This window comes from Nothoprocta perdicaria, unplaced genomic scaffold (assembly GCF_003342845.1).
Source record: "Nothoprocta perdicaria isolate Ctin4 unplaced genomic scaffold, notPer1 scaffold_162, whole genome shotgun sequence".
In the NCBI taxonomy this organism is placed as follows: domain Eukaryota; kingdom Metazoa; phylum Chordata; class Aves; order Tinamiformes; family Tinamidae; genus Nothoprocta; species Nothoprocta perdicaria.
The window spans coordinates 1,308,940-1,327,477 of NW_020454783.1; the positions used below are offsets into that span (position 1 = coordinate 1,308,940).

The 18,538-nt window shown below is 40.8% G+C and overlaps 1 protein-coding gene across 1 annotated transcript in view; it reads left to right on the top strand.

The window, feature by feature from the left end:
* CPA6 (carboxypeptidase A6) overlaps nt 1-15,686 on the top strand; it is a 73,701-nt gene extending 58,015 nt beyond the window's left edge. Inside the window, exons 7-11 of the mRNA XM_026035602.1 lie at nt 3,228-3,338; nt 3,977-4,067; nt 8,517-8,719; nt 13,758-13,842; nt 15,499-15,686. Of these exons, the coding sequence (XP_025891387.1) occupies nt 3,228-3,338; nt 3,977-4,067; nt 8,517-8,719; nt 13,758-13,842; nt 15,499-15,686 (678 nt within the window). The remainder of the gene's footprint in view (nt 1-3,227; nt 3,339-3,976; nt 4,068-8,516; nt 8,720-13,757; nt 13,843-15,498) is intronic.
* The last annotated feature ends 2,852 nt before the right edge of the window (nt 15,687-18,538 follow it).

The following is an 18,538-nucleotide window of genomic DNA, read 5'->3' on the forward strand; positions in this document are numbered from 1 at the left end:
CACTTATTCAGGTGAATGTTTAACTCAAAACCAGAAACAGCAGAAGCTGATTGTTACCATAAATTTAACAATAATGAATTGTGGGACAACAAATCATTATTAATCTCAACTATAATTTTAGAGTTTTTCTCAACCTCATCCCTTCACTTYGTCTTTCCCAGAGAACACTCTCCCTTTATAAAAAAAAGCACAACTGCATCCTAAAACCTTTTAAAACTCTTGYGCTTTATTGCTTTGGCACTTCCCAGAGTAGCTCTTTTGCTTACTCTGCTCCCTCCAAAATTAAATTTCCAATGGAGGAGATCCTCAGCCAGCCGAGCTCTACCAACGACCACGCTCCTTCGCTCATCCAGATGATCCAGTCCCCTCTTATTAATCACAGGTTATTTCCCCATCCTCCAGGCAGATTGCTTGCACGTTGTTGGCAGGGTTCCTGTGTCATCTGTTCATTCACTAATAAAACTATTCAGCATTTATTGGGCCAGTCTGGCTCTGTGCATGCAGCAGCAAAGCAGCTATTGATTGCCTGATGGGGAAGCAGGATCCAGCTGTATGAAAGTAGCATTACTTTGTATTCTGCAAGCTCCATGCAAACGACAACGTGCTTCATTCACTAATGGTTGAGGTGCATATTGCTTGTGTCATAGAGAAAAGGTATCGCTGCTGTGGGGGGTTATTTATTGTTGGGAGGATTTCAGAGTCACGTCGGGATGGGCAGTCGCGTGTTAGGCTCCGGCAGTGACACACCGTAATAACAGAAAGGCTCAGTGCCAAACACTGCACTCTTAAGGGTGTTGAGAATACGCAGTCGTTGTTGCCTTATTGCATMTATCAAGTAAAATTGTTAGATAAAAACAGAGGGTAAAGGATGAAGTCTTTCCAGCGGAAAGGAGCTGTATGGTCTCACTTTTACCAGCTGACACCATTAATGCTCTCGCTTTCTGTGATTGAGAATATTGCACCAAATCCATTAGACTTTAAATGAAATTGCTCTCCGAAAGGGTAGCAAAATTATGAAGATAAACCATATGTGCTTGAAAGAACAGAAAATAATCATTGATATAGTTGGGTTTAAATCAATGATGAGACTGAACGTTTCTAAGAGTGTTCCTGTGGGATGATATTGCTTTCCCAAGTCTCTTATAGTATATCTTCAGAGATAGCAGGTATTAAAATAATACAAAGTGACTTTAAAAAATGAAAGGACACTTGACATTTTGCAATGTGTATTTTATTTTGCTTTTTAAATGGTGATGCTTTTAAAAATTTGCCTATAAAGGAGTGTTTTAGAGAGGTTCTTATTATAGCATTCCAGTTTGTAGCACAGAATATAACTTTCCATGTAACAAAATGCACAAGTACAGAGGTAACCTGCAGACAAAGAATGACCTACATAAAAACAGATACAAGTAAGTATGTGTATCTCATTATCTATGATACATAAATACCTACTACAGAGGTACAACCTGAGCTGTATTTTTTTTGTACTGTATAAAAAGAGAAAAGCATTAAAAGTCAAGGAAGCAGTGTGTGGGGACTGACTTGCTCCCCAACCATATTATTTCTCCCTGAAATATGCATGATAAAAATGCTCATTTCCCTTGGCTCGTATTTTGGACCATGTCTGTTTTCACTGCAGTAACAAAGTCTTACAGATTTAACATCTACACTTGCCATATAGACCCTGAATCCTGTGAAGATTTAAGTGCCTGGCTAATTTAATGCATAGAGCAGCCCCAGTTACTTCAGTTCTGCATGTGGAACAGTAATGAAATAGAGCTCTTATTTCCATGGCCATTATTTTTGAGTAACCAGTGCTTTCAGTTTTGAAGAAAAAAAATACTTTTTACTATAGCAGCAGTTCTCTGAATACCAATAACTTGTATCCAGATGTATTTATAGCTATGGTTTCTCAATAAAAGTAAATAGAATAGAGGTGTAATAGCATTCCAGCTAGAAAGCTTGGGGGCTTTCTAGCACATGAGCCAGGAGACTTGTGTAGTGTGCATTGGCTGGGAACTCTTTTCCCTCAAAAGCCTGGTCTCCTCCTCCTCTCCCCACGGTGCCCTCCTTCCCTCTTCCAGCAGCTTGTCCTGCTCTGCGCTGCTCCAGGTCACACTGGCCCCGCTGCTGTGCGTCTCGCAGTTCGTTCTGTGCTGGGCCTCTGTAGCCCTCARTTTCTCTCCTCCTCCTTTTGCATGTCCAGGGGGAAGGTGTGTTGAATGTGGAGAATCACCGGGTGGCTCCACGGTTTTGCACAGCGCTAAGCGCAGCCTTGGCTCTGCCAAAGCCCAGGGGGCCGTTGCACACGCAGAGTCATGCGTTGTGAGGGAAGTCAGGGGCTGGAAACCCTGCAGAGCAGAATAGCTGCAATTACAGCTTGTGGAGGAGAGGAGCCAGCCTCAGGGATGCCTTTGCTCCTAGTGTCCATGCGTTACGCTTCCCAGGTGTCAGATGAAGCACTTCACTCCCCACTTCATARAATCAAGATTTAAGCTTTGAAGGATGCAACATTAATGCCTAACTTTGACGGGAAACACATTTTGCACAGGGAGTCTAAACTTTCTGCACATGGTAAAGGAGCATTTGTAGTACTAGCAACCAGAAATGGTGAGGAATGTCTAGCTTTTCTGCATTTCTGCAAGATGTGGGGTAGCAAAAGATGACCTTCTCTGTCTAGACTTCCTTTGTTAGCCTTTATAGTTCAACTTCTGCAAATTACAGGATTTTCTAAGTTATAAAGGAAGAAGCCACCTATATTGATGAACAGTTACTTTGGATTAACAGATTACCTTGGATACAACAAGAGCTTGCTTTATGTAAGCCTTTAATCTCTATAGACCATCCCTGAGGGAAACAAGAGCACTCCTTTGACTATGGTAGATAAACGTATCTCTTCCCCAAAAAAATTTTACACAGACTTCCAGCTCTTATGTCAAGCTATACTGTGTATACACTTGTTTTTATATAAAACTGTAATTTGGGGGATATTGGAAATAACTGGAAGTTGCAGAGCAAGTCTTCTGAAATATTTTTCACATGTTCTCCTGCTACCTTTAATCACATTCACAAGGCAATGTTAGTCCTTCAATTACAGGTCTATGAATATCACTGATGCAGTAAGATCAGGCCTCTGTGTTGCCAAAGGCCATCTTAGCTGGTCATGATACTTATTTTGGAAATTATTTTTATTATGGAAACTACTTTTATTCCCTTTTCCACTCTAGGCTCTTCAGACATACCAGACTGATCCTGCCATGAGAAAGATGCTAACCCAGCTGTATTTCTATATCATGCCTGTGTTTAATGTGGATGGATATCATTTTAGCTGGACATATGTAAGTAATATCAGTAGTATTCCTCAAAAATTGTTCAGAAAGGAAAGACTGAATGTTATTATGTAATTCAAAAGTAACTTCCATACTTTCTGGTTCATCACTTTATGTTATGCAAAAAAGAAGTAAATGAATACAGTTAAAATATTGCACTATCACAGAATCACAGAACCATTAAGGTTGGAAGGGACCTCTAGCGATCATCCAGTCCAACCCCCTGCTCCAGCAGGGACACCCAGAGCACGGCGCACAGGGTGCCATCCAGGCGGGTTTGGAAGACCTCCAGAGAAGGAGACTCCACAACCTCCCTGGGCAGCCTGTGCCAGGGCTCTGTCACCCTCACAGGGAAGAAGTTCCTCCTCACATGCAGATGGAACTGCCTGTGTTKCAACCAGTTCCAATTGCCCGTTGTCTTATCACTGGTCACCACTGAGAAGAGTTTGGCCCCTTCTTCTCTACATTCTCCCCTCAGATATTTGTACATACTGAGAAGATCCCCTGTCTCCTTCTCTTCTCAAAGTATGTTAACTGGAGCAGTTACTATTAACCTTCTCAAACTATGTTAACTGGAGTAGTTACTATTGTACTGTTTACATTTACTATTGTTACTATTTACTAAACTATTTTAAAATTATGATTAGGATCGATTTTGGAGAAAAACAAGGTCAAAGAATTCAAGGTTTCGGTGCCATGGTGTTGACGCTAATCGCAACTGGAAAGTGAAATGGTGCGGTAAGTCTGGAAGCACCTTGGTCCATGTGGTCAGGTCAGATTATCCTGTCCTTAATTATCCAACACACTAAGTAGGTTAGTATGAAGTGTTCCCTTTTCCATAGGTAAAACTGCAGCTACTTTCCCCATAATGTTACAAGATTTTGAATTATCCTCCTAACTTCTAAAAAAGAAACCAAATGCCCTGAATTTAGGAGTACCACACGTTAAAGCTTTTCTGGGCAGTGTGGCAAAAGTGAAGACAAGGCAAGTAGAAATGGCACATGAGGTATTTTGTATTTCTGGAATCATGCATGTCGTTTGAAGGACATTTCAGAATTTATCTGAGTACAACCTTAAGAAAATTTTAATCTTTTTTTTTTAATTCATTACTTCTCTGAAATGGCAGTAGCTTGGAGGCTTCAGATTTGTTTTTCTACATCGTAGAAAAGTGTTAGTCAATATTTTAATATTTTTAGAGATTTTTTCTCCTTTTTTATTTATTACTAGAGATTTAATACAGAAGAAAATGCTTGTAAGTGTGTAGAGACAAGCTTTTAAATTCCCAGAACTTCCGTAAATCCTTATCATGGAAGTTGACCTCAATTTGGRGTTTAGACCATAGCAGTGAGGAAATGATAACAGAAGAAAGAAGTGGATCTATTAAATAAAAAAAAAAATGGTGTTTTATTAACTCTTGCAGCAATATAGTACAACTCTCACACAGGAGAAGTATCTGGTATGGCAGCAAATAGTWGCACTTCCATATCTAATCATCTAATTATCTAATTAGATTAATCTATTATCTAATTATATTCCTGGTTATTTCTGCTTTATATTCCTGGTTCTTCTGCTGACCTACTCTCTAATCTTGAACAAGTTCCTTGAAGATCCTCCTTTGCAGCKATTTCCTCCTTCCCTGTCTCTCTCTGCCTTGTCTGTTTACCTTATAAACTTACAAAGGCAGAAACTGTGTTCACAAAGGGTAGCACAACAGCTCTTCCTTTTGCCCATCCCTTTCCCATTTGAAATCTATGATTTTGTCTTTAAGTAGTTTTCTGAAAATGTTAAGGATAAGTGTGAATAGTCTGCCTGCAGTGATTATAAATGAGGTGGGAGAAAACAGAAACACACACCAAAAAAAAAAAATGGCAATACAAGTACTCATGAAATATATTTTCATTTTTATCAACTCACAGTAAACAGATACAGAAGCAGTCAGAGAAAGCCTACATTAGACAAGGATGTCTCCAGTACATAAGAGCCAACTCCCAGGGCTGCTACCATGGCCTTTCAGRAAATTTTATGATGGAAAAATAATCTAAAGCTGGGTCAAAGTCCTGCATCACTGTTACCATCTTTTACCTAAGATTATAAATGAGAACTGCAGCTAGTTTTAGCATATAGATTTATTATGTGGAAGATGTCCACTTGCTACCCAGCCATTGTATTAAAATACAACTACTTTTTCCTTATCCTGAAAGCTTTGTGTATTTATGAGCAAAAAAATGGTATTTTCTAGGCTGAGTGAAACTCCAGCAATGCCCACATGTACACACATGCTGTTTTGTGATCCACTATTTGTTGCTGAACTAAATAGGAAAGATAGGTCCCCACCCCACGTGTAAAAAATGGAAATTTATTCAAGGTTGCTCATCATCTCTCCATGCACATGCTCTGCCTCTCAAAGTGGACCCCAGACTCCATCTCATTTTCTGTTAAAACAGAGTTTCACAGAAATTTAATATTTTGGCCGAGAATAAAGAGCTCTTTCATGGGCGCCTGGTGCTCAGAAGCTCCTCGCCGTGGGCCTCATGTTCTCATTAATGTGACACTAAATGAGGCAGAGGAGAATCTGGATCATATCACACTTTGAGGCTTGTATAATCGTGATGCATGCACAATTTTCGACTGCGCATGCTTGTAAAAACCCTTTAATTCAGTGCAGCCACACTTACCCAGACGAGCCTTGAACATCACCGCGGGGTTCGCAGGCCGGTGAGCTGTGGCAGAGAGCAGCCCCAACAGAGCAGCACCGGGCACGAGGCTGCTGGCTCCTTGGCAGAGATAATGCTGCATCCCTCTTTTGACCAAGTCCTRTGATGCTGCTTCTGTATTCTCCAGGGACTTGGCAAAGGGATATATCACTGATTATGGTGGCTTTCACTCTGCAGCTATCTGTGCTTAAAATAGTGTACAGTAACTGCATACAAGCCCAGGTGAATCCTGACTGCAAGATCTGCAGGATGGAGATGCCCCTTATAACATACCTATGTGCTGTAAGTAGAGGTTAAAGTTCAGTGGGTTAAAGTTCAATAAATAAATAGCAATTTTAAGCCAATAATATACTTAGATACTTAGATACTTAGAACTAAAATATTCTACAGCACAAATCCAGATAAAGGGGGGAAGTAAAATTTCTAGCATATCCCCGTCATGCACTGAGGACATGCACTGCACATCATGCACTGACAGGAGCAGAGCTTGCAAGGAGCTTTGAGGCTTAGGCTCCCGCTCATCTGTACTCCCACAGCCTTGCCAAGCAACTTGGTTTTATCAGTCTCTGCACACACGTTGTACATTTGATCTGATGAGGGATGTTGGAAGATACTTGTGCCCCTGCAGTGTGCTGCTAGGGACAAAAATAAGGCAGCATGTTAACTTCTCCAGTTTCATTTTCTTCTCATGACTGTAACTTTGACATTTCACAGGAGTTTATATTTACTATATTTTTTTTTCTTCCTCTTTGTGCTACTTTAAAGACCTTTCAGTATGAAAACTAAAGATCTTCATATATTCTCTATGGGCGCCATGGAAACTCTCATTCTTTCCCAGCCAGCTTAAGGATGGGATGTTAAGGAACAGCATTAATTGCAGCTGGGATTGCCATAGGCATCAGTTTAGAGCATCTTTTCATCACCAAAAATCACTAAACTGAGATGCTTTTTACCACTTTGCATTTAGCTTGGGTCATTTTACATTTAGCTTGTAGCTCGTTCATCAACAGTGATGTTTATGTTTGAGATTCATGGTGATACAACATGGTAACAGAAGATGAAGTATCCACCCAAAAAGCAAGAACTCTTGGAGGTTCTGTTAAATGGCTTTCCTTTAGCTTTRTTATCTGCCAAGAAATTGAAGCAGGGTACTCTTGGGATTCAGATGACTTGATGGCCATCTGTTCTGCAGGGAGCAGACCATCTGCCCCCAATATAATCATTCCATATCCACTGCTATCTAAGCGCTGATACCTTTTGAAATCCCCACTGCTGGCCATTGAATGATAGCCTCCTGTTTTCATATTATAAATGAAGCAGCAGTATGACATTTTTCTACTATTTTTTTTTCCTGGCATCAGGCTGATTGCCTAACCTTGTTATAGCTCATATTATTATCTACTACCACAGCACACTGCTCATTTCTTATTATTTGGAGATGGGACTACTTATTCTATGGAGGAAAGCTAATAAAGGACTGTTTCCCTAGGTCCCTGATGGCAGCCGAGAATATCACAAACAAACTATTATTACTCGCTAGGTCAGTTTAAAGCAGGTGGCATTTGGAAATCAATGGATAAAAGATCACAATTGATTTGCATAAATATTGTTCCTTTAAGCCCAGTCCCTAAGCTGTAAATGAGATGGTGGTTTCAGTCCAGGGTTGCTAAATGATAAAGGAGTCTCTGCCCCATCTCCTTTTCTGGGTTTCAGCTTTCACTTCCTTGTGAGACATTACATGTAGGTCTCACTTCTGTAGCTCCCTGCCACCTGAGCAGGTGGACGTGTTGAAAGAAATCCTCACAATTAAACCCTTCACCCAGCAGAAGATGAAGCCATGTGCAACCCTAGATGATTTCTATTTTAACTACCTGAGCAATCATCCCATGCAGCTTGTCATTTTTTTTCCTATAAGGTTTGCAAGAGTAAAAATAGGGAGTAGTTACGGACTATTTTCATGTTTTAAAGCAGTCTCTAAGGTAATGCTTGATGAGGTTATCTGCCTGCCCTTGTAACCATCATTGCAGTARCTGCAACATTAACATGCACTTAAGAGCTAGACTTGTCTTGACAGTGACTAGTGAAAGAGGTATAGCTCTCTGATTTCAAATAGACCACTGAGACCCCTCAGCAGTTTTAATAAAACCTCCATGCAGGAGCTTCATCAAAAAATATGTCCCTTATATGAAAAGCTAAGGAAGAAAATACAGAGAAATCAGGTTCTCCTTTATTAATATTGAGTTAAAAATACATTCCCTGAGGAGTGCTGGCCAACGGGCAATGTGGTGTGTCTATAAGTTGAGTGAGGAGATTGCTGTACTGAGGTCCCACTGGTTCATACTCCTCAATCAGAAAAAAAGAAGCAATTTGATTATTGCTTTTTACTCTTTTGCCCCCACACAGGTAAAGCCAGAATTTGACCCTTACAACTTCTCTGCAGTAGCTCACATCAGCTTTCTCTTTCAATCTGTAGATGAAGGTGCTTCACTTCACCCATGCGATGACACCTACTGTGGTCCCTTCCCTGAGTCCGAGCCCGAAGTTAAGGCTGTTGCTCATTTTCTTCGCAAACACCGCAAACAAATAAAAGCCTATCTGTCCTTCCATGCCTATGCTCAGATGCTGCTATACCCCTACTCTTACAAGTATGCAACAATTCCAAACTTCAGCTGCGTGGTAAGTGTGGAGGAATGTGCTTCTCTGCTTTTTGGTTCTGAAAAAACTTTGTTGTGAGAGAAGACTTGTTTCTTTGATGCTTTGCATGTACTTAATAGAGAGCAGTATTTATCCTGGACCTGCCCACAGTTTCATTTCTGATTACCTGTTACTCCAAATAATTCAGCAGCAATTTCATTAAATTAGCCTGTTGTCCATCAGTTTCTGTAAATTATTTCAAAGGATAAATTATTGGGTTTTAATGATAGTATTTTATGTAATTTTCATAAATAATAATGGGAATTATGTAGTTAAGTCATTGGGCATTCAGCTGAAATTCTCCCCCTTTATGCTCAGAATTTCAGCCTAAGTGCTGGATGCGCAAAGATTCTTCAATTTTAAGAACAAAACAGAAGTAAAAATGTAGTAGACTTTTTAAAAAGTAAAATCTCTATCACTTTATGTGTCATCTTGCTCAGCCATAGGTTTTGGGGGGTTTTATCCCTTTCAGGCAAGCAATTTACATCAGATGCTTTGAAGAGTCTGTCTATTATAAGACTAAATTGTTAATAGTCTTTTTTTTTTTTTGATGTAAGCCTATCTAGTTACAAAGAATATACACATTTCTTATATTCCATGCTCATCCAAAAGCAGAACTATTTCCTCTGCTCAGAGTTTGAGCTCTGTTTTCAGTCAACACCATGAAAACCTCCCTTTAGCCTGTTCTCATAGGGAAGTTTTCTCAAGCTTCACTTTCTCCTGCTTCTGCTTACAGACACACATTGCACCAAGCTTTCTTTAGCCCTCAGTTTGCCCAAAATTTCTGTCTTATTTTGGCCTTGAATATTGGAGTGACTCTTAACTTCCTAGTGTCATCTAGTTTACTCCAAACGAAACTTAACTGCATCTTCGGTTTATCCCAGGCAGAATAGATGATGKTTTTAGTCTCTGGAGCTTCATGGCAATTTCACTCAGCTGTCATTTTAGGAAGACAAACAGCCAACACTGCACAGAGTGTGCTCTCGTTTTTTGCTTATTTCTGTTAAGACACTTAATTTCACCATTCTAAAAATGTCCTGCCTGATGTCATTCTTGGGAAACAGAGCAAACCAGAAGTCAGCAAAGCAACCAGAGCAGGTACAAATGGGAGACTTGTGGATGCTGGCAGTGCTGTCCTGCACTGTACATGATGTGCCATTCAGCACATGCTCACGCCAAGTAAAGCCGTGAACCCGCTGCTTATCTTCCCTACCTTTAGAGACAGGGCAAAGGGATAAAGCTCCCCAAGTGAGCTACTGACTGCTACTCATGAAAAAAAGAAAAATAAAAAAAATGGAAYTGGGAATTTGAAAGTACAGGATCTCCCTTCTTTGAGGACCAGCAGGTGCAAGCAGCCTCTTTTGAAAAACCTGGCAAAACAGCAAAAGAAAAGGTCATGATGTTGGGAGGAATCATCAGTTCCTATGCAGGAAGATGAATGTTGGATATCTCTATGAAAATACCCAGAATTATACAAGACAACACTGCATCAGGAAATTCATTCTAAGGAAAAAGACTCTTGAATTGAGGATTTTCACATATACCAGTAAATTTTTAATACATTTTGTTCTTGTAGCTTGAGAGTTATTTCCATTTTGAGAACACATTCTACCTTTCCATCCAAAGCTTTTAGACAAAAGGAACTCATTTTTTGATGAGTGGTAGATGTTCCCTGCTTTTGTAAGACCTTGGATCTCTCAGTTAGCGTCAGGGAGAGTGGAGCAGAGACCTAAAGCAACAAAGAAAGGCAACAGCCTTGGACAGATGAAAGTCCAATTCCAGTTCTAAATGTTCTGCTGATATTTCGTATCTTTTACACCTTTTTATTGCAGTGGAACAAAAAGGAGGGAGGCCTGMATAAGTAAATGAAATAATTTCCTATTGTTAGAAAAGTTCAGTTTGGGCGTTAGAGGGAAAATGAGTGGAATATGTTGCTTATTTATTCGTGCATTTAAGTATTTGCCCATAGCCAAAGGCTCCTTCACCTGGTGGTTCCTAAATGCATAATCTTCAATATTTTATGTGTCTATCATGGTCACTTAAGCTGAAGTTCCAGTTCTCATGGAGAATTATAATGAGTTGAAAAGAAACAGTGTCTGCTTCCTGCTGCTGATGGAACAGGCTTTGCCAGTCCACATGGATTGTGCTGAGTGGACAACTGTAGGACTCCACATGCACAGCAGATGATTAATGTTTACTGTTAATAAGGGGTCACAATTAATCCTAAGCAAAAGGAAGGATGTGTGTGTCCGGGTCACAATGTACTGGTGAGCTGTCAGTTACCATTTCAATTAAAGTGTTCAATTATTCAGAGTTGCTTTGAAACTGGAGAGCTGTGCGCTGAACACAACATGCATATTCTGCTCTAATTTAGGCACAGGTCTCTTATTAGCGCTGTCCTGAAATCTGTTCTTTTAAGATACTTCAGTGAAATTATACTTTTAGATTGAAATAAGCAACAGAAATATTCACCCATCCGGAAGGTTTCAGATTTCATTTGCTGTTTGTTCCGTTTCTTCCTGTACAGCCATTTGCCTGAGTGTTTCCAGTGACCTCATATGGCACAACCAATTTTGTGTATCTCTTTATAAAATCTGATAATATCATGTCAAGCTTTCTCCTTKAGGGTGTTCAAAGACTGTTTATTCAGATCAGATCTGCATTGTGGATGATGCAGGTCAGAACCGTCCCCCTTTCTGGGTACGTAACCTCAACAGCTGTGGCGAGCAGCATCCCCCAGGACTAAGCCCCGCTCGTTCCCAGTGCCCGGAGAGGCTTTCCCGTCTGCCAGGCACGTACTTGGGCCCCTCCTCGCTGACCTTTGCATGGTTGCTGCCTTCGCACAGAGCGCAGGGCTAATGTGCTGTATCCAAGTGGGCATTGCCAAAATATTTTTTCAGGATGTTCTCATCAGGTTTTGGAGGATTTTTTTTTGTCTCATTGCTGTGCAATGTGTAACTCATGTGTGTGGAATCTTTCCTTCCTCATTATGTTTCCTTTCCAYGATACATCTCCCGGGACACCGCTGCCGGTCGCTCTCAGTTCCCTCAGCTGAGCCTGGCGTGCGTTCTGCCCCAGTGCACTACCTGTGGTCAGGCCTTCCCAGCTGCACATCGTGGCTCCGGGATCCTACGTGCCCAGCTGCTGCCAAACTGCTGCTGACCAAACCTGGCACCTGGGGCTTCCGTGCCAGTGAGGGACAACAGCCCTGGGCCAAGGCAGGGGCTCCTCGGGGCSCTGCGAGGCAGTTTTCCCACTGCCATGGGTCTCGCTGCCAGCCCTGTAGCTGCACATCTCACCCCATCACGGGTCTTGTCTGTCATGGACTTGCACAAGTTGAGATGTCTGCATGTGTAAGAGGAGGAATAGACCCAAAAGACAGCATTCCCTGTCCTTAGGCCTCCCTCTGCCACCTCATGTTCAGTGCTAGGGTGAGTGAGAAGTTACTTTTCTACTTGAACTGACTCSCACACCTAAACCCTGCAGAAGTTCCCAGCAGTGATAACTGTTTCTACCAGCTTCTATCATGATAAAATCTCCTATGGAGAAGCTAAAAGAAGAGAGACAAGCTGAAAATGYCAAGCCAGAGTCTCTGGAAATATCTTCTCTGAACTGAGAAAAAACAAATGCCAATAAGACAATCAAACAAAAAATCTAATGATGTCTAGGGAATTCTTGTAGTGGAGTAAAAAATTGTTCTTCCATTCAGAAGTCTTTTCTACGTGTAAAGAAAACCAACCAAAGCCATTCTATAGGGCCAGTACGGCCAGCAAGTGAAAATGACATTTTTTTTTTTTTTTTCTGGAATGACGTTTTTCTTTAGCTTCTTTACTAGACCTGAAACGGGTCTGTAATGAAAACACCTGCACTAGCCAAGCCAAAGGTTAGCCAGAATCCTCATTCTTGACAGCAGCAGATGAGTGGGAGCTTAGTGGAAGAGGATAAACGGAAAGGCGAGTGTATTGTAATCCTGCMCCCGGGCACTCAGCCAGTGTCGGCTGAACAACGCAAGGACCAAGTCACAAAAACTTGCAAGACCTGAATCCTACAGCTCTTCAGGTAACAAAAATAAAATAAACATTACAGCTTCAGAGGAAAGTTCAAAGTCCATCACTTTCAATTTCTGATCGTGTTCATTTGCTAAGTCTCTATAGGGAGATTTCTCTGCTTCAATTCAATAATTCAAGATATTCTCTGCTTTCCATGTACGTTCTCCCTGAATCTTCCCTGTAGGATCATAACGTTCACTTTTCTTCTGACTATGTGCATCTTTTTTCCTTGTTTGCAAGAGGGAAGTGTATGTGACGCTGAACGTGTGGTAGGCCCAGCTCTCCACACCCAGTTTCATGGCCTGCCACGAACCTCCTGAACAGACTGCATCGCTGCRGATCCCGATGCAGTGTATGCCACGCCGAAACCGCAGCTCTGCGGTAGAGGAAAGGGTTTTCCAAGTCTGCATCATCTGGTCTGGGGAAAGTGAGAGCATCAACGAACACTAACCTGCCCGTCACAGGTTCAGGAGTGGAATCAGCTTCTTCCTTCTTCCCGCCGTGTCACTGGCCACTGTGGGATGTCCCCAGGAGATAATTTCTGTTTCACAATAAGCCCAGCCAAGATGGGCTGTAGTGGATGGGTCGCACAACCACAGACATTGGAGGGAAACACTTGTGTGGCTTTTAAACTGCATAAAAAGACAATTTTGTCTCGCTGTGACCTATATTTGGTGTTGCATACATGCAATATGTACCAAAAATTCCAGCTATTTAACGGATGATCACTSACAGTGCAGTACACTTCTTTACACCACAAAAATACTGAGTCAAATTTATAGTGCTAGAGAATTGCTGTCAGTAAAAATAAATAATATATTTATCCTTTACAGTCATTTTAAATTTGCTTCCACAGCCTTGTGGAACACAGCATTGCATCAGAAGTAAATGATCTGTAGCTCAGGTTCCAATTCCATTACAGCATTTAATGCAAAATCTAATTTATGGATTTGTTTTTCTCCCCCTCACAGGAATCTGCAGCCTATAATGCTGTTAATGCTCTCCACTCAGCTTATGGGATAAGATACAGATACGGTCCTGCGTCTAGCACTCTGTGTGAGTTTCCCTCTGAATCAAATGTGTGACTTTGACCTACCTACAGTTAAGAAGGGGATTGCCTTTATTATGACCAAGGAAGCAAATACAGTTTAAAGTGAACTTTGTCCAACTGTGGAGAGTGAGGAAGGCAGAAGAGGAAGTTTTGTAACTGCTTCAGTCAGTTGATTGCAATAAGATTCAGGCAACTGATGCAATAAGAGAGATTAAAATGCAATACATCTGAAGGGGGAAATCCAGCAAATAATATATCCAGAACATACAAAAAGAAATAGAACAGAAGACCTTAAAAGCATGTTTTTCACAGGTGCTGTAAGTGCATTACTTCATTATGAAACATATGGGAGAAAGTAGTTCAAAGAAGKTTTCATCTTTCACCATTACTTTGTCTCTCCTGTGAATTTGTGATAGCTACAGGTATACATATTACARGTATACATATTACTCATTCTAAAATTGAAGAGGGTCACTTTAAAACCTAGATTTCAAATGTCTCAGTGCCTAGATAATAAATGACAGCAACAGTATCTTTATTCAGACATCTTCTGTTTTTCAAAGGGCGATTTCAAGTGCATTTTCCCCTACAGCAAAATATTTTTAAAATATGGCTTTTAAATATTTAACAGCATTTGTCAGCTGAGCTTTCCATGTTGACAGGTCAGGAATAAAGTTCAGTAGGTTTCAACAAGACCCATTTTTTTACTGAGGCTATTTGGGTGAATGTGAGACTATATGAGGCCTCAGTTCTCATGATAAGGAAAACGGAATTTGAAGAAGTGAGAGGCTTAATAAACTGCAGGATCTCTCACATGTAACCTCCTGCTTCCCTTTGCTGCTGATGAAGACAGCTGTGCTTTGGATGTAGAGCTCCGCGAGCCACACTCTCGTGGGCCTGCACCCCCCAGCCCTCATCTTGTCCCGCATCGGTGGTCGCCAGTTCAGAAGAGCAGCAGTGTGAATTAGTGGAGCAATGGAGTTGTACAGAAGAACACAGGCCACGTGAGAGAAGGATCTTTATCTAAGTATAAGTGTCTTGGATAATCAACATATGGGCAATAAGGAAAAAGCACAAGAAACACTCCTCTTGAAGGTTTGCTAATATTAGATACCACCCATGCAAAAGTTAGCATGCTGTAAGGAGCCAGGAACAAATCAGAGAGAAATGAGAATAATATTGAAGACACTTTAAAAGGCAAACATAGGTTTGCTTTATCATCATTCTACCTTCTCCCTGCAAATGAATTGTCTGTGAAGAACTTTGCTCATAACAAAGTCACATTATGTCTGTGACCATTAGAGCCCAGGTCTAGTTGGAGACCTTGGTGGAAGTAAAGCTTTAGACTTAAACTCGCTAGGAGAACAAGATCTGAGGGCTTTGTTCTTAGCCATTCTCCTATATTAAAGTTTGTCTTTAAATAATAATAAAAAAAAGTTATTTTTCTTATGTGAAAATCAGGGGTATTATGTTGAAAACCTTATACAAGTGCTGAGTGCCCTTCCCTACAGGGCATTTGGGTTTGGAATCAGGAAGAGCCACAGCTTAGTCCTAAATATTCCCTGAGTTCTGTAGATAAAATGCCAGAATAACTGGCGCTTTCAACAGAATTAGCATTTAACCTTTTCTTCTTTTAATGTTCTCCAAATTCCTTTCCCCAGATGTGAGCTCTGGCAGCTCTATGGACTGGGCCTACAAAAATGGCATTCCCTATGCCTTTGCATTTGAGCTGCGCGACACTGGACACTTTGGGTTTTTACTTCCCGAAACACTCATCAAACCAACGTGCACAGAGACCATGCTTGCAGTTAAAAATATAACTCTGCATCTGYTGAAGAAATGTCACTGAAGCTGCGCCTAGGATCTGGAATTCAATGTTCACTTCCAATGTTAATGCCTTATGGTATGTTCAGTTGTCATTCAAAGTCAAACCACTTCAAAACTGTATGACTGGTGTTGATCGTGGTATTGATGATGGTAGTACAATGGTGTTGATCCTACCTGATATACCCAGTGGGAAAAAAAAAAGAAAATCCTTCAATTTTTGCTTTACAGAAATTTGCAAAGTTGATATATGTGTTTAGTTTTCAGTTGATATATGTGTTCAGTACAAAATACTCTTTATCATAAAAATAAAGATTTGAGTTTGCGCCAGTGGCTTCAGCAAGGTAGATCCACGTCCACACAGAGATGCCTGAAAAAAAAACTAGTTCCAGATTATGCCTGTTCTTACTCCTTTGCCAAACAGGAAGACTTCCCATCACAGAGCCTGTGATATAAAAATAAAGTTTACATTCATWAACATATATACACTCTGTGAGCCAACACAGGCCTACAGCAATAAATGGCAGTGTGGCATATAGCTGCAGTAGCCATACTGCAAGGAGCACTGTGGCTTCTGCCTACGCACATATATATACATATATACATAMACACACAAACACATGCGTGCATGCACTTCGGTGATTTTTTTTTCCTGTAACGCAAGAATTTGACCCAAAGTTTCCTTCAATAATTCAGCGATATCTATTTTCAAATGTATATATTCAGGTGGACTCAAATCAAGATATGACCTTTAAAAATGTAGCCTTCTTAGAGAGTTGTACAAATTATAATAAAATATTACGAAGATATACGGAACTCTGCTGCCCAGAGACACCGTGTCTGACAAAGGAACTTGCCGTGGCCTGGAACGTGGAATGAGGAGCCGGCTGGTGCCGCTGGCGTGTGCCGGGGTCAGCATGTGCCCACTTGTACCAGCTGAGGCTCTAGCCTTAAACTGTAATTAACTGGAGTTTTATTTATCGCTGCAGTGAGTTTTATAGGTCTATGGCTATGTGGCTGGTTTTCTGCATGTTTCAAAGGACTCAAAAATAGATTCTTAATTGAGATGGAAGTGAAATCAAGAGCTTTACAGCTGAAACACAGTGAATAAGCATCATGTTTTAAGGAATAATAATGAAAGTACATAGAATGCAGCAAAAAGCTTGCTGATTTGCTGATTTTTTGCATACTTTTAAAATAATATTTTTGACATCATTATATCCAGAAAAGCATATAAAGAATACTTTATCAATTTTGAGTTTAATCTTATGCCATAACATGCTAAATAAATCATATTTCTTAATAAAATCTTCAAAGGCTTCTGAAGCATTCTTCATATTTCATTTTATGGTTAAAAGTCTTAGTTTAAGGATTTATCATTTTTACTTAGTTGTAAAATATTGTTGGCAACTAGTATATAATACTGAAAAAACCCTATATGCTTGCAAAGTACGATAAAGTAGCAACTAGGAAATCTTTATAAGATGGGGGAGCATTATACTTAATTGAGAAAGCCACTTTTTTCACAGATACAGAAGGTAATCAGTGAGCAAAGAACTCATTCTACGTAGGCTCAGCATTTTGTAAAAATGTTTTTTTTTTTAAACAAGCCACCTGAAAGCTTATAGGTTATTTCATACTTGTTTCAATCATGCAAGTTTCTGTGCTGGTTTAATTAAAATCTAGAGGACAGAGGTTTCAAAATACCTATCCATGGCTCACCTCCATTTGCTCCTGACCGTAATTATTAAATATTTTTAAGGCAGCAATAACAGCTTTTTGCCATGCATGGATTCTTGACAGCTGGTTTTGACAGTGGCGTAAATTAAATCTTAGCAGCAATTGCCAAGAGCTATTTTGGATTTAGGTGACAAGATTGAACTGTTAGGAGGACATATCATTGTGAAATGAGGGACAGGAATGAAAGATGCCTAATCAGCACAAGACAAATATAACACTGGCTTGCTAGCGTATTACCTGTCCCGAGTATGGGCCAGGAAAAAGAGATTCAGGTGATATCATCTGACACCTGCTTACAGGCCAACAGTTTTGTCTTCACACCATCACATCTGCACTGATACAGAAACTGACTGAACTCTTGGGGGAGTTCAAGATTTAATAAAAGGTTCTAGCATTGTAGATGCAGTTGAGCTGTTTGGACAGTAATAATTGGAAGCATTTTAACATTTATTTAAAAAGCTCTCTCATTTTACAAGCACTTGATCTGAAAAATACTCAGTAAATAAAGCTCCATTCTGGACAGTGGATGGTCACAGCTTGAATCCTCCATCAGGGAGAATTCCCAGGGGCAGCTGAAAACTCTGAGCTGAGCTGTGAAGACCTATGCAGGGTGGCTTTGTGTCCCCACAGGGTGGAGAGAGTCCAGCGCAGGGCTAGCAGGATGATCAGGGGCCTGGAACATCTGCCCTATGAGCAAAGGCTGAGGGAGCTGGGCCTGTTCAGCCTGGAGAAGAGGAGGCTGAGGGGGGACGTGATCAGCGTGTATAATACCTCAAGGGAGGGAGGGAGGAGGAGGGGCGGCCTCTTTTCAGTGGTGGCCAGGGATAGGACTAGAGGAAATGGCTTCAAACTGAAGCATCRGAAGTTCCACAGGAACTTAAGGAAGCATTTCTTCACTGTGAGGGTGACAAAGCACTGGAACAGGTTGCCCAGAGAGGTTGTGGAGTCTCCTTCTTTGGAGATCTTTAAAACCCGCTTGGATGCAGCCCTGTGCCACGTGCTCTAGGTGACCCTGTATGAGCAGGGGGGTTGGACTCCATGACCTCTGAGCTCCCTTCCAACCTTCGGCATTCTATGATTCTATGATTCTATGATTCTATGATTCTATGATTCTATGATTGATAGTGTAGCCAGTCT